At 42.0% G+C, this 12,682-nt stretch overlaps 2 protein-coding genes across 6 annotated transcripts in view; both read right to left on the minus strand.

Moving 5' to 3' along the window:
• Ubox5 (U-box domain containing 5) overlaps nucleotides 1-12,682 on the minus strand; it is a 38,972-nt gene that overhangs the window by 22,300 nt on the left and 3,990 nt on the right. The gene's annotated exons all lie outside the window — the stretch shown is intronic.
• Fastkd5 (FAST kinase domains 5) overlaps nucleotides 1,571-12,682 on the minus strand; it is a 15,090-nt gene continuing 3,978 nt past the window's right edge. For 2 of the 3 annotated variants that reach the window (XM_029536490.1, XM_021194114.2), the window contains exon 2: nucleotides 1,571-4,337. In XM_029536490.1, coding sequence (XP_029392350.1) covers nucleotides 1,871-4,300 — 2,430 coding nt within the window. In that variant the 5' untranslated portion in view covers nucleotides 4,301-4,337 and the 3' untranslated portion in view covers nucleotides 1,571-1,870. Of the gene's footprint in view, nucleotides 4,375-12,682 lie in introns of all 3 variants that reach the window. The other variant, XM_029536489.1, reaches the window with a different exon arrangement.

A 12,682-nucleotide genomic window follows, 5' to 3' on the forward strand; every position in this document is an offset into this window, starting at 1 on the left:
TGAGTGTTCAATGAACTAGGAGCAAAAAGCAACTTCCTCAAATGCTAACATGTGTATGAAGACCCATAGCTGACACCATACTCAATGGCAAAAGGCCACAGTGTCCCCCATATGGTCAGAAGACAAGGATGCTGACTTCCATTACTTCAATCCAAACCTTAGAATTCTTGCCAGAAGCTGGGCATGGTGGCACACACCTTTAATCCCAGCACTCGGGAGGCAGAGGCAGGTGGATTTCTGAGTTTGAGGCCAGCCTGGTCTTCAGAGTGAGTTCCAGGACAGCCAGGGCTATACAGAGAAACCCTGTCTTGAAAAAAAAAAAAAAAAAAAAATTCTTGCCAGAGCTGGTTAGGTAAGAGAAATAAGTAAGAGAGATAAAGAAAGCCAAAATTGAAGGGAGACATAAAATTCTATGTACAGATACATGAGCTTATATACAGAAATTCCTAAAGAATCCACATCACAACTACAATCTTTATGGGTTCAGAGACGAATTAAATACAATGACAGGTTCTGACAGATCATGATCAAAGACCAAAGGAGTAGTTTGAGTTGGTATGATCAGAAAAAGTCTACCACAGAAGTGACCTTTAAAGAGAACAAAATGAAGATGAAAGGTAATTCCTTTTAAAATAAATTCTCACAAGCATCAAGTGTTTACCAATGATTTATGTTAATTACATGCATATAATCTCCTTATGTGGTTGGCTCTAACACAACCAAACTCGAATCAGGCAAAATACAAACTCACTGGACTTCACAACCTAAGAGTGAACACATTTCCTTCATCTGAGCTACTTGTCATATTTGGGAAGCAGTGCCCAACCAGCACTTTAAAACAGTGTGTGAAAGAGTGCAGGTGCCTACAGAGGCCAGGAGGGCACTGGATCCTCTGGAGCTGGAGTTCCACAGGGAAACTGAGAACTGAACTCTGATGTTCTGGAAGAGCAATACAAGTTGTCTCTCCAGCCCTCCAACAATCACTGGCTTAGTGATTCTATACCATGTCTAAGGCTGTTTGGTTTGTTTTGGTTTTTAATTCACTAATTAACTTTGGCTTTTTGATAGATTTATTTACTTTTTTTTGGGGGGGGGGAGGGAACAGGGCCTTACTATGTAGCCCTAACTAGGCTTGAATTCACTATCTAGACCAAGCTGGCCTCCCTCTGATAGAGATCCACCCATTCACCTCTGCTTCGATTAAAGGCTTGTACCACAACATCGTGCTATATTCTTCTGGGTCTAGCTTTATGATGCTGCTGATGGTTAAGCTCGGTGGTTAAGAGCGCTTACTATTCTTGCAGAAAACCCAAGTTTAGTTCCCAGCACACACATAATAGTTATCTAAAAAACAAAACCACCACCTCAAAATAACTGTAACAAGGCTAAGACTAACAGATACAAAAGAAAAATGCAGTAAGACTGTGGATCAACGTCATTTTGAAGATGCTTATTTATTCTGAGTAAAACATACAACTAGAGTACAACCCAGAGGTTATACAAAACCTGTAGTAATATATAACTGCTATAGGCTCTGCAAAAAAAAAAAAAAAAAAAAAAAAAAGAGTACACCCATGGCTACTCAACAGATGGTTTTATTACCCACCTACACTGTGGCTTTTATAACGACTTGGAAGACAGGTTGAGAATCCCTGTATCAAATACTTGAGACTAGAGGTGTTTGAGATTTGAAGTCCAGGGTATCTGCATAGACTATCTATCACTTGAATATCCCTGATCTGAGATCTGTCACAACTCAGTTCCAGATTTTTGAATATTTGACTTTGATTTTCTGGTTAAGGATGCTCAACTTACAGGTAGAAGGTATGCGCCTATTCCTTTTATGAGGATAAATGTCCATGAGTGCCCTTCAGAGAGCAGAGGTGAACACTTTCTCATGGAGGTATGCTAGCTTCTCTAATCGAGTTCTTTTTAGTAGTGGAAGCCATTCCCAGTGGGGTAATTCTACTACACGGTACCCAATTTGAACCAGCTGCCTCCTCTTCATATTGTGCAATCCAAGTAGAGCCCTGGAACCATAGCAGTATTGGTTCTTGTTTGTGAACTGGATAGCTAGCTTCACTAGTGGGGGCTGCATGTGGGCTAGAGGGCACAAGCCAACCATCCCCACATCCCCCAACCTATCTGTCCCATTGCAACCAGAGTTCTCCAAGGGAAGAGTTGTCTTCTTTCTTAACTCCATGGGTGGCTGACCAGTCTCTAACTCAATTTCCCCTTGGAAATACCTCTTGGCTTTCCCCTTTAGCAACTGATTCATCAAATCATCTGTGAGGCTGACTCCCACTTGCTTAAACCGTAATTGTGCTCCATCTTCAGTTGGTGTCGCTTCACTATTAAAGGGCAATGGTTTCATGTTAGCATCAAGCTGAACCTCTAAGTCAGAAGAGCGGGTATGAGGCAGAATCATATGGTGCTTGATGTACTGGGGGCCACCCAACATGGTCTCAAGTAAATAGAGAGTTTCTAGGAATTCAGGCTTTGATCTCATATCCTTGCTTGCTAGATTCCACAGATTTGCAGATGCTTCTTGTTGAAGGTGAGAATTAAGACGATTGCCCTTGTAATCTGGACATTCAATAGCAACTGTACCATCAAGAGTAAACAGTTCCTTAGTGAGTTCAAACTTACTTCTCTCTTGAGCTAACTTGACAAACCCTGGGCTCAGAGCAACATTTATGAACTCAACTGGAAAGTATTCAGAAAATGCCAAGCCAATCAGGCAGGTGAGAAGGTGCTCTGGGTACTGGTTGAATTCAGGCATCTTTCTGTGGATTTCATTTATGAGACTGGAATAAAATTCTTCTGTGTTGGGTGGCTTATAATTCAGAGTTCCAAATGACCACAGAATTTTGGCAATATCTTTACTTCGACAGTGTGCTACCCTCGGAGGCAAAGAGGCAGCTACTGCGTTCATTACTCTTTCATCCAAGATGCGTAAGGCTGAACAGGCAAGAGTGAGGTGCATAACACCCTGAACCCCCAAGGAAGGAATTCTCTGAGGAGCAATTTCTCCAAACTGCTTCATAAAATTTATATGATCTACATGAGTGAAGCGGAACATTTTAAGAATATGAACTAAGGTGTGGCTACTCAGATGCTGCATGTTAGCACAAGCTAGATCTCCAATTTTCCGCATGACAAATTCAGAGAGACTACTACTTGATTTAAAAAACCCCAAACAGATTGTACCAACTTCTTCTACATTGACTGAATCTACATACTTAAGGATCAGTGATTCTAGTTTTTGCATCAGGTCCTGTGGTACTTGGCGATTTTCACCTATAATATAAATCAAGTGAATCAGCTGAGACAAAGAGAGCTCTCTCCAGTGTAAATTAAGATAACTAAAAAATATTTTTAAAAAACGAGGCACTCTGCGGCCTAAGTTCCGCCAAAGATCAGCTACTAGGAGAAGCTGATCCAGATTCATCTCCCAAACCTGATGGCAAAATCTGGTTTCATACACATCTAGCATGGAAGGGGAGGGGGGAATTCTTAAGTCAACAAAGGCTTTCAAAATACTGATCAAATCGGAGGTGTTAAAGAGCTGTATGTTTTTCACACTCAGCTGGCAGAGCAAAGCAAAGCTGTTACTGGATAGCAAAACAGAATTCTGTTCTGCTGGCAAAGAGCTGAGCTTATAAAAATAATTAGTTATGACTTCTGGCTGGAGTTTATTTTGGTAGACTATGACTTTGTGCAAAATTAGTTCAACTTCTGAAGCAGCTATGGGTTGGCGAGTCTCATTTCTGTTATAGCTGTGACTCTGGTACTCTGGCCTTAGCTTTAAGAAAACTCGGGTTCCTTCAAAGGAATCAAAGACTTCTACATCCTCTTCACCTCTTCCAGCACTGGACGAGTCTGGATACGGTGTGCTGGCCTTAAGGGTAGAGGCTTTGTGGAACTCCAAACCCAGGTGGGCACTGCTGGTTGTGAAGGTTCTCTGAGGAAGGGTGGTATCACCAACGCTCTTAACTTTTCTGGCAGGATGGCAGGAGCTATTATGTTTAGGGAGAGTCTGGTCCCCATGTTGTGTGAAGTTTTCCATATGCCAATAGGCCATGCTTTGGGCTGCATGGTAAGCAGAAGGATTACCAGATGCTTCGTACTTCAAAAGTTTTAATAGCTTGAGAGTGGCTGACATTCTGGAGTCTGTGCTGATCTTTTTGGCAGTCAGAGCAAAGTCACATGTTCTTGTTTGATAGGGCTTCATTAGAGGTGGACAGGGAAATATTCCACAGAAACTGCCTGTAAATCTTCGGCATACCACAAGAGCCATGGGCCACAAATGATGGGGCCAGAATTGGTGCCAGATACTGAAAAAAGGGTAGATGAAGAATGAGTGGCTTCTACCTATAACACAAAATGTACACATTATAAGAATTAGGTGCAGCCAGGTGTGGTAACACACACCCTTTAAATCCAGTACTTATAAGGTAGAGGCAACAGGATCTATGCCAGGTTTATCTTGTATAGCCCTGTCTCAAAAGACAAAAGAAAAAAAGAGAAAGATGCAGACTGTACTACTGTCCATGCAAATATGTGCAGTGTTAGTGAATGCCCAGAACACAAGCCATCAAGTGTGAAGGACAAACTTTGAGTGCATTTAATGTTAGTGAATGCCCAGAACACATGGAGTATGTGAAGGATAAACTCTGCGTGCACTGCAAACAAGAAAACCTTACACCCAAGGCACCATTAGGTGATTTCTAGACTGCTGCTTGATATAAATTCACTTCCTTGTAGGGAAGGGCAGATTTGCAAAAGAAAGCTGGGGGTTAAAAGTGGGCAACTTGTCGGGCAGTGGTGGCACAGGTCTTTAATCCCAGCACTTGGGAGGCAAGGGCAGGTGGATTTCTGAGTTCGAGGCCAGCCTGGTCTACAGAGTCAGTTCCAGGACAGCCAGGGCTACAGAGAAACCCTGTCTCGAAAAACCAAAAAAAAAAAAAAAAAAAAGGGGGGGGGGGGGGGGAAGAGGACTCATTTTTTTTTTTCTATCAATACATAATAGTCCCTGGAGAATAGAAGCAATTGATAAAAGCTGCCACCCTAATAGTATAAAGGAAAAAGTCGGATATGGTTTTTTAATTTTTTTATTTTTATTTGATGTGTACGGATATTCTATCTGCATTTATTTATGCGTATCACCTGTGTGATTGGTGTCTGAGGAGTTCAGAAGAGGGGGTTGGACTCCCTGAGCTGGAGTTACAAGCAGTTGTGAGCCACAGGACTTGGGTGCTAGAAACTAAGTTCAAGTTCTCTGAAAGCACAGGAAATATATATTTTAAGACTTTTTTCCCCTATATTTATATATTTGTGTATATGTGAGTTTGTTTATTTAATGTGTATGAGTGTTTTGCACACCAGAAAAGGGCATCAGATCCAATGGGACTACAGTTATAGACCACTGTGAGCCACCATATGGGCAGTGGGAACTGAACCCAAGACCTCTGGAAGAGCAGCTAGTACTCTTAACTGCTGAGCTGTCTCTCCAGCTCACAACACAGGCATTTCGTGATTCTATTCATCTAGGTCCACTTATTTTTTTCTTCGAAATGGGGTCTCACTGTGTAGCACTGTCTGGCCTCTATAGAACTCACTTTGTAGATCAGGCTGGCCTCAAACTCACAGAGATATATCCCTGTCTCTGTCTTCCGAGTGCTAAGATTAGAGATACACATCACCATGTCTGCCTTAGGTTAGGTTTCAAAATGAAAATCTGGGAGGTTCAGAAAAGATTATGCAAGAGTAGAAGTGTGAATGATAGAACTAAGCAGAAGATATCTAACTCTGAAATGACTCTTTTCAGTAGGAAGAATCAGAAATTAAGAATGGCCAACAAATATAAATAACAAAAACTTTCATTTTAGAGAATATAAAAATAAAAATACAGGAGCAATTAAAATCCATGTGCTGCTTTGGGAAAAGAACTTTGATGATGGCATGAAGGAGGACTATAATCTTAGCCTTTCAGAAGGCTGAGCCATCTCTCCTGACCCTTAGTGTGCTTTAAACTGGGTGTAAGCTTTAATTAATTATGACCACAGTAACCTTCCCAGTTCTCACAGTACAAACTTATAGACTCCTGTCATTTTCAATGCTAGTCCTTTTCAGGCTGCTTTGCTTCCTGGGTGGTCTTTATATAGCTTAGGCTGGCCCATAGTCAGGATATTCTTGCCTCCATCTACTTAAAAAATGCTGGCATTACAGGTGGGTGCCACCACACCCAGCTTCCAGATGCCAATAACAGAGCTTGCGTCACTAGTGCAGGCAGTCAGGAGCTGGGAAGCATACTCAGAGAGCTGTATGGTGGTAAGTGGGAAGCAAAGTTCAGAAGCTGGTTTACTGCTGATGCATACATAGGTAGAAAAAGGCCTACTCAACCCTGTGCTTCAATGCCAAGCAACGCCAGCTCATATGACTGTGCAGCTAACAAGCCCAGGGCACGGCACATCTCCCCTGGAGGAGGCAGAATGTGATGATGCCATGCCACTGAGTCAGGACTAATTACGTCTTCATTTGGTTGGAAGCAGTACAATTTCCATTTCCTCCTATGGAAAATAATGAGCAGCCCATAAAAATGGCTCTCCTATATTCCTCCTCCTCTTTTTAAAACAAGATTTATTTTCCTACCACGTGTGGTGGTACATGACTTTGATCCAAGCACTCAGGAAGCAGAGGCAGGCATATCTTTTGAGTTTCTCACCAGCCTGGTCTACACAGTGAGGCCTTGTTTCAAAAACAAACCAAAAAACCAAAACAATAGCAAAAAACCTTACTTTTTCATGTTATGTTACATGGGTGTTTGGCCTACTTGTATGTCTAGGCCACATGTGTGTGCGGTACCACGGAGCCAAGGTGTTAGATCCTCTGGAACTGGAGTCTCATGTTAGCCACCACATGGGTGCTGGGAACTGAACTATATTCTCTGTAAGAGTAACAAGTGTTCTTAACCACTGAGACATCTCTCCAGACCATATTTTTTCCCCATTGGTCATTCTTCTACCCCCTCACCCCCATACATACTTGCAAACCCCAAGGAGATATGAATGGCCAATCAATGGACCATAGAAGGTTGTTGCTGCGAAATATCCATGAGTGACCTTCTAAAAGGTCTATTTTTTCTTTTTTTAAGTTTTATTGAGTTTGAGGCCAGCCTGGTCTACAGAGTGAGTTCCAGTGTTGCCAGGGCTACACAGAGAAACCCTGTCTCAAAAAGTCAACAACAACAACGAAAAGATTTATTTAATACAAGAAGAAGACATCAGATCCTATTACAGATGATTGTGAGCCACCATGTGGTTGGTGAGAATTGAACTTAGAACCTCTGGAAGAGCATCTAGTGCTCTTAACCGCTGAGCCATCTCTCTAGCCCCTGAAGTGTCTAACTCCACGTTTGACCTCTTCTTCCCAGAGTCCATAAAGAATCATGATTGCATGACAGGCCAAAAGGCTTTGTTCTACCTATCAAGCTTCTTTCTCTAGGTTATAGGAACGGATGTTCCAATTTCACAGAAAATCTTTATACACTGGGTTGCTTTTTTTGAGACAGTATCTCAGTATGTGGCCCGGCACCCACTAGGTAGACTAGGCTGAACTTTGCATGAACTCATAGAGATCCATCTGCCTCTACCTCCCTAATGCTGGGATGAAAGGCGACCACCATGCCTGGTGCTACACACCTGGTGTTTTACCTGGCCAGCTTCAACTAACTGTTCAGGTGGTCACAAACTACATCCTGGGACCCAAATTGTACCCTGTACCTGGTTTTTTAAGTACATTTTATCTAGACATATCTAATGTCTGTGCTGGCTTTCCCAACAGAACTGAGTAACTATTTCAGAAATGATATGCCTGAAATACAGTGTTTCTTATCTAGCTCTTTATAGAAAAAGTTCACAGTCCCATGCTACAGACCACTAGTTGTGATGAAAACTATCAATATGAAAGAGTGCATCAATAAACAACAAATCCTCTGTTTACTTTTAAACAGACTACCTCTGTAGTCATTTTTGTTTGTCTGTATTTGCTTTTTTCAGGCAGAGTTTCATAAAATCCACACCGGTCTTGAGCTCATGATCTTTTGGTTTCCACCCCCTAATGTAGGCATGTGCTCTAGTTTATAGTCAGTCATTTTTGGGTGGCTTTGTTTGTTTTTGTCTTCTTGGTTTTTCAGGGGGTTGGTTTGTTTGTTTGTTCAAGAGAATCTATGCCCTCTTCTGGCTTCTGTGGGCACTAGCCATGTATATAGTACATTCAAGCAAAACAGTCATACACATAAAATTAATAGTCTAGAAAACATTTTTTTAAAGTTATCTTTATAACCCAGGCATGATGGTGTAAACCTTTAATCTTAGCACTTGGATGGTAGAGATAGGTAGATTTCTGTGAGTTCAAGGCTGGCCTGGTCTACATAGAATCTAAAACAGCCAGAGCTATATAAAGAGACCTTGTCTTAGAAAGAGAGAGAGAGAGAGAGAGAGAGAGAGAGAGAGAGAGAGAGAGAGAGAGAGAGAGAGATTGAGGGTTCAATTCCTAGCAACTACATGGTAGCTTACGACCATCTATAATCCCAGTCCTGGGGAGCCCCAACACCCTCTTCTGGCCTCTATAGGCACTGTGGACAGACATACATGCAAACAAAACACTCACAAATGGAAAATAAATAGAAGGCTGAAGCTACATGAGACCCTGCCTCAAAAGAAAACAGCCAAATAGGCAAATTAAGTTCTAAGATGGAAGATAATGTCTTTTTCTTTTCCTAATTAAAATTTATTAGTGAACAATAAGGTTTTTACATTTTCTAAAAATAATTATTTTTACAAGTATTTACTTAATGCATATGTGTTTGTGTCTGACTGTGGAGACACATATACCATACACACGTGTGATGGTCAGAAGACAACATGCAGGAATCGGTTCTGTTCATCCCTCATGTGGGTCCAAAGGGTTGAACTAAAGTTGCCAGGATTGGTGACAAGTGCCTTTATGCCACCCTTAATGACCCTAGACAAAGGGTTTTATTTATACCATGTTTGTACACGCACATCTTTATACACTGCTCGTATTCACACCCCTTCATTACCCTCTTGCCCTCTTCTGCTTTACTCCTGTGTGTTGTACACATGTGGAGACAAGAGGTCAGCCCGGCGTCCTCCTCTGTGCAGGATTGTCACTGAACCCGAAGGTCACAACAGGGCAGACTGGCCAATGAGCCCCGAGATCCTCCTGCCTCCACCTCCCAGGAGGGCTAGGCGCATGACACATCATATCCAGGTTTTTATGTGAAGGTTCTGGGAATACAAACTAGGCCCTCAGGCTTATGGGTCACACACTTAACTCACTGAGCTATCGCCCAAGCATCACCTCGCTTGTTATGTATAGTCTAGTTTCTACACAAGAGACAACATACAATCTGTCTGCCTCCCCACCATTACCCTTTCTTGTTCCCTCTGGCTATTCTCTGTTCGAGGCTCAAAGTCCTAAATGAACTATTATGCACCAACCTAGACCCCAACCCCCCTTTAGTTTTTTGAGACAGGGTCCCATAAGTAGCCCTAACAGGCCTAAAACTTGGAGAGATGCACCTGTCTGTTTCCCTAGTACTGGAATTAAATGGTTTTAGTCCCGCTACACCCTGCCTTAAGCCTCACTCTAACAACCCTTCTGTAAGGTAGGTTTATTAGTTTTCTATCAGTTGTGAGGGAAGAGATTTTTCAAATTTCAGGGGCTGGAGAGATGGCTCAGTGCTCTTCAAAGGGTCCTGAGTTCAAATCCCAGCAACCACATGGTGGCTCACACCGACACCTAATGAGATCTGATGCCCTCTTCTGGCGTGTCTGAAGACAGCTACAGTGTACTTATTTAAATAAATCTTTGGGCCGGAGAGAGTAGGAGCGAGTAGGATTGACTGGAGCGAACAGAGGTTCTAAATTCAATACCCAACAACCACATGAAAGTTCACAACCATCTATACAGCTATAGTATACTCATATATACAGTAAATAAATAAATTAATTAATTTTTAAAACACCAAAAATTAACAAACAAATAGTTTTAGGGGCTGGAAAGATGGCTCACTAGCTAAGAGCACTTGCTCTTTCTTGCAAAGGACCCTAGCTCATTTCCCAGCACCCACATGACTAACAATTCTAGTTCCAGGGGAACGATGAGGGTACCAGGCATGTCCATGGTACACATACATATATGTAGGCAAAACATTTATATATGTAAAATAAAATAAACCTAAAGGAAATTTTAAAAACGAAAAATTAAGTTTCAATATGTTGGGCATAGTAGCACATGCCTTTAATGCACTGGTGAGGTAGAGGCAGGTAGATCAATGTGAATTCGAAGCCAGACTAGTCAACACAGCAAACTGCAGACTAGCCAGTGCTAAGTAATAAGACCCCGTCTCAGGAGGGAGGGCGAGTGGGTTTTAATTAGTTGAGGTGGCACTTACCTATATATATGTATATATATGTATATATATGTACCTCTAGTCTCAATACTTTTGAGACTGGAGCAGGAAGAGCAACACATGTCCAAGGCTAGCCTAAACTAACAGAGAAACTTTTTTCAAAATAACAAAACTGACAAACTTCTAATGGATAATCTAGGGATGGACAGACAGACAAATAAGGCAATAATAACATTAACAAAAACTATTGCCCGGTGTACACATACACTCCAGGTGTAGTGGTGCTTATAATCCCAGCACCTAAAAGACTGAAGCAGGAAGGCCATGAGTTTGATGCCAACGTTGGTTATACTGAGATCTTGTTTCCAATTTAAAAAAGAAAAAAGGGGGGCTGGCGAGATGGCTCAGCAGGTAAGAGCACAGACTGCTCTTCCAAAGGTCCCGAGTTCAAATCCCAGCAACCATATGGTGGCTCACAACCACCCATAACAAGATCTGATGCCCTCTTCTGGAGTGTCTGAAGTCAGCTACAGTGTACTTACATATAATAAATAAATAAATAAATCTTTAAAAAAAATATATTAAAAAAAAAGAAAAAAGAAAAAAGGGATGGAGAGGGGCTGAACAGGTGGCTCCATGATTAAGTAAACTTCCTGCTTTTCCGAAGGCCCTGAATCAACTCAGCTCAGGAACAACGGTAACTGCACCTCCCAGGAAGGTAACACCCTGGCCTTTGAGAGCACACTGACACGAAGCACTCACTCACATACACGTAAATAGAGATCAAAATAAAACAAAGACAGAAAGTGACACCAGAAAGAAACAATTGTATTCTCTGCTCATTAATACTCCCTATTCCTATGTCAATGATGATTATATGATTTTTAATACAATAAATCTTGAATAATGACCAACTAAACTATGAGCAAACTATATGGATGTGGGACAGTTAATTTTTCAGCTTCGGAGGCCAGGAGTCTAGTATGAAAGTAGTGTAGTATGGCGAAGGTCTTCTGACTGGTCATCCACGTGGAATGCATAATGTATACAGGTATGTATAAAAGACAAAGACAGAACTGGCACGGAGAGAGGGTGGGGGTGCCAAGGAAACAGGAATGAGTCTCAAAGTCAAACCGAAGAGAGGCAGGGAGGGGTGAACAACACTGACGGCGGCGGCGGCTCATCCCTGTAATCCCAGGTACTCAGGAGGCTGGAATGGGATAAAAGTTCTACCTGGGCGACTAAGTCCCAGCCTCAAAACAACAATGTTGTAAGAGCACTTGCAGCTCTTTCTGAGGACCAGGGTTCAACTCCCAGCACCCTCAAGGTAGCTCACAACCATCTATAACTCCAGTTCCAAAGGATCCGATGCCCTCTTCTGACCTCCGTAGGCACCGGGCGAATACGTAATGCATATACATTCATTTAGGCAAATTACTCATACACATAAATAAATCTAAAAACAAAAACAATAAAAAGAACCCATGGATATGACTCAGTAGTTGTTCGTTGCCTACCACACAGAGGCCCTGAGTTCACTCCCCAAGACCACCTGAAAGCAGGAAGAAGGCAAGCGAGTCTGCCCGACCAATAGAGATGTGTTACATGAAAGTAGCTGCTCTAAAATGTCTCTCAATCATGCTGATATAACACTGAATCAAACCTCAAAGAAAAAGAAATAAACCTACAGATGCCAAAGAACAGATTATTGAAAATGCTTTGGGAAACAAAAATGGAGGGAGATATGGAAAAAACTAACAGTGTTATAAGCACCATTGAACTATTTAAATCACAAACAGGCACAACTTCAATGAAAATTGAATTTACAAAATACATGTGCAAGAGCTGTGGTAGTGTATGCCTGTGATCGCAGCATTTTTGAGGTGGAGGCAGGAGTTCATGGGCATCCTTAACTATATACTAAGTTTGAAGCCAGGCTAAGATATATGAGACTCAGTCTCAAAAAGTAAACAAAACAAAACAAGACAAAGGCCAAACCTAGCCAGGCATGATAATACACATTTTTAGTCCCAACACCTGGGAGGCAGAGTCAGGGATGAGTTTGAGGTCAACTGCTTTCTGTTTTACAGAATAAGTTCCAGGTCAACCAAGGCTACACAGAGAAACCCTGTCTCAGGGCAGGAGGGTGGGATGGGGGAGGCCAAACCTAGTGGTGCACATCTTCTAACCAGGGCTACACAGTTTCTCTGTATTGGGAGAGGGGGAGGAGGAGGAGGAGGG

This window comes from Mus pahari, chromosome 3 (assembly GCF_900095145.1).
Source record: "Mus pahari chromosome 3, PAHARI_EIJ_v1.1, whole genome shotgun sequence".
Classification (NCBI taxonomy): domain Eukaryota; kingdom Metazoa; phylum Chordata; class Mammalia; order Rodentia; family Muridae; genus Mus; species Mus pahari.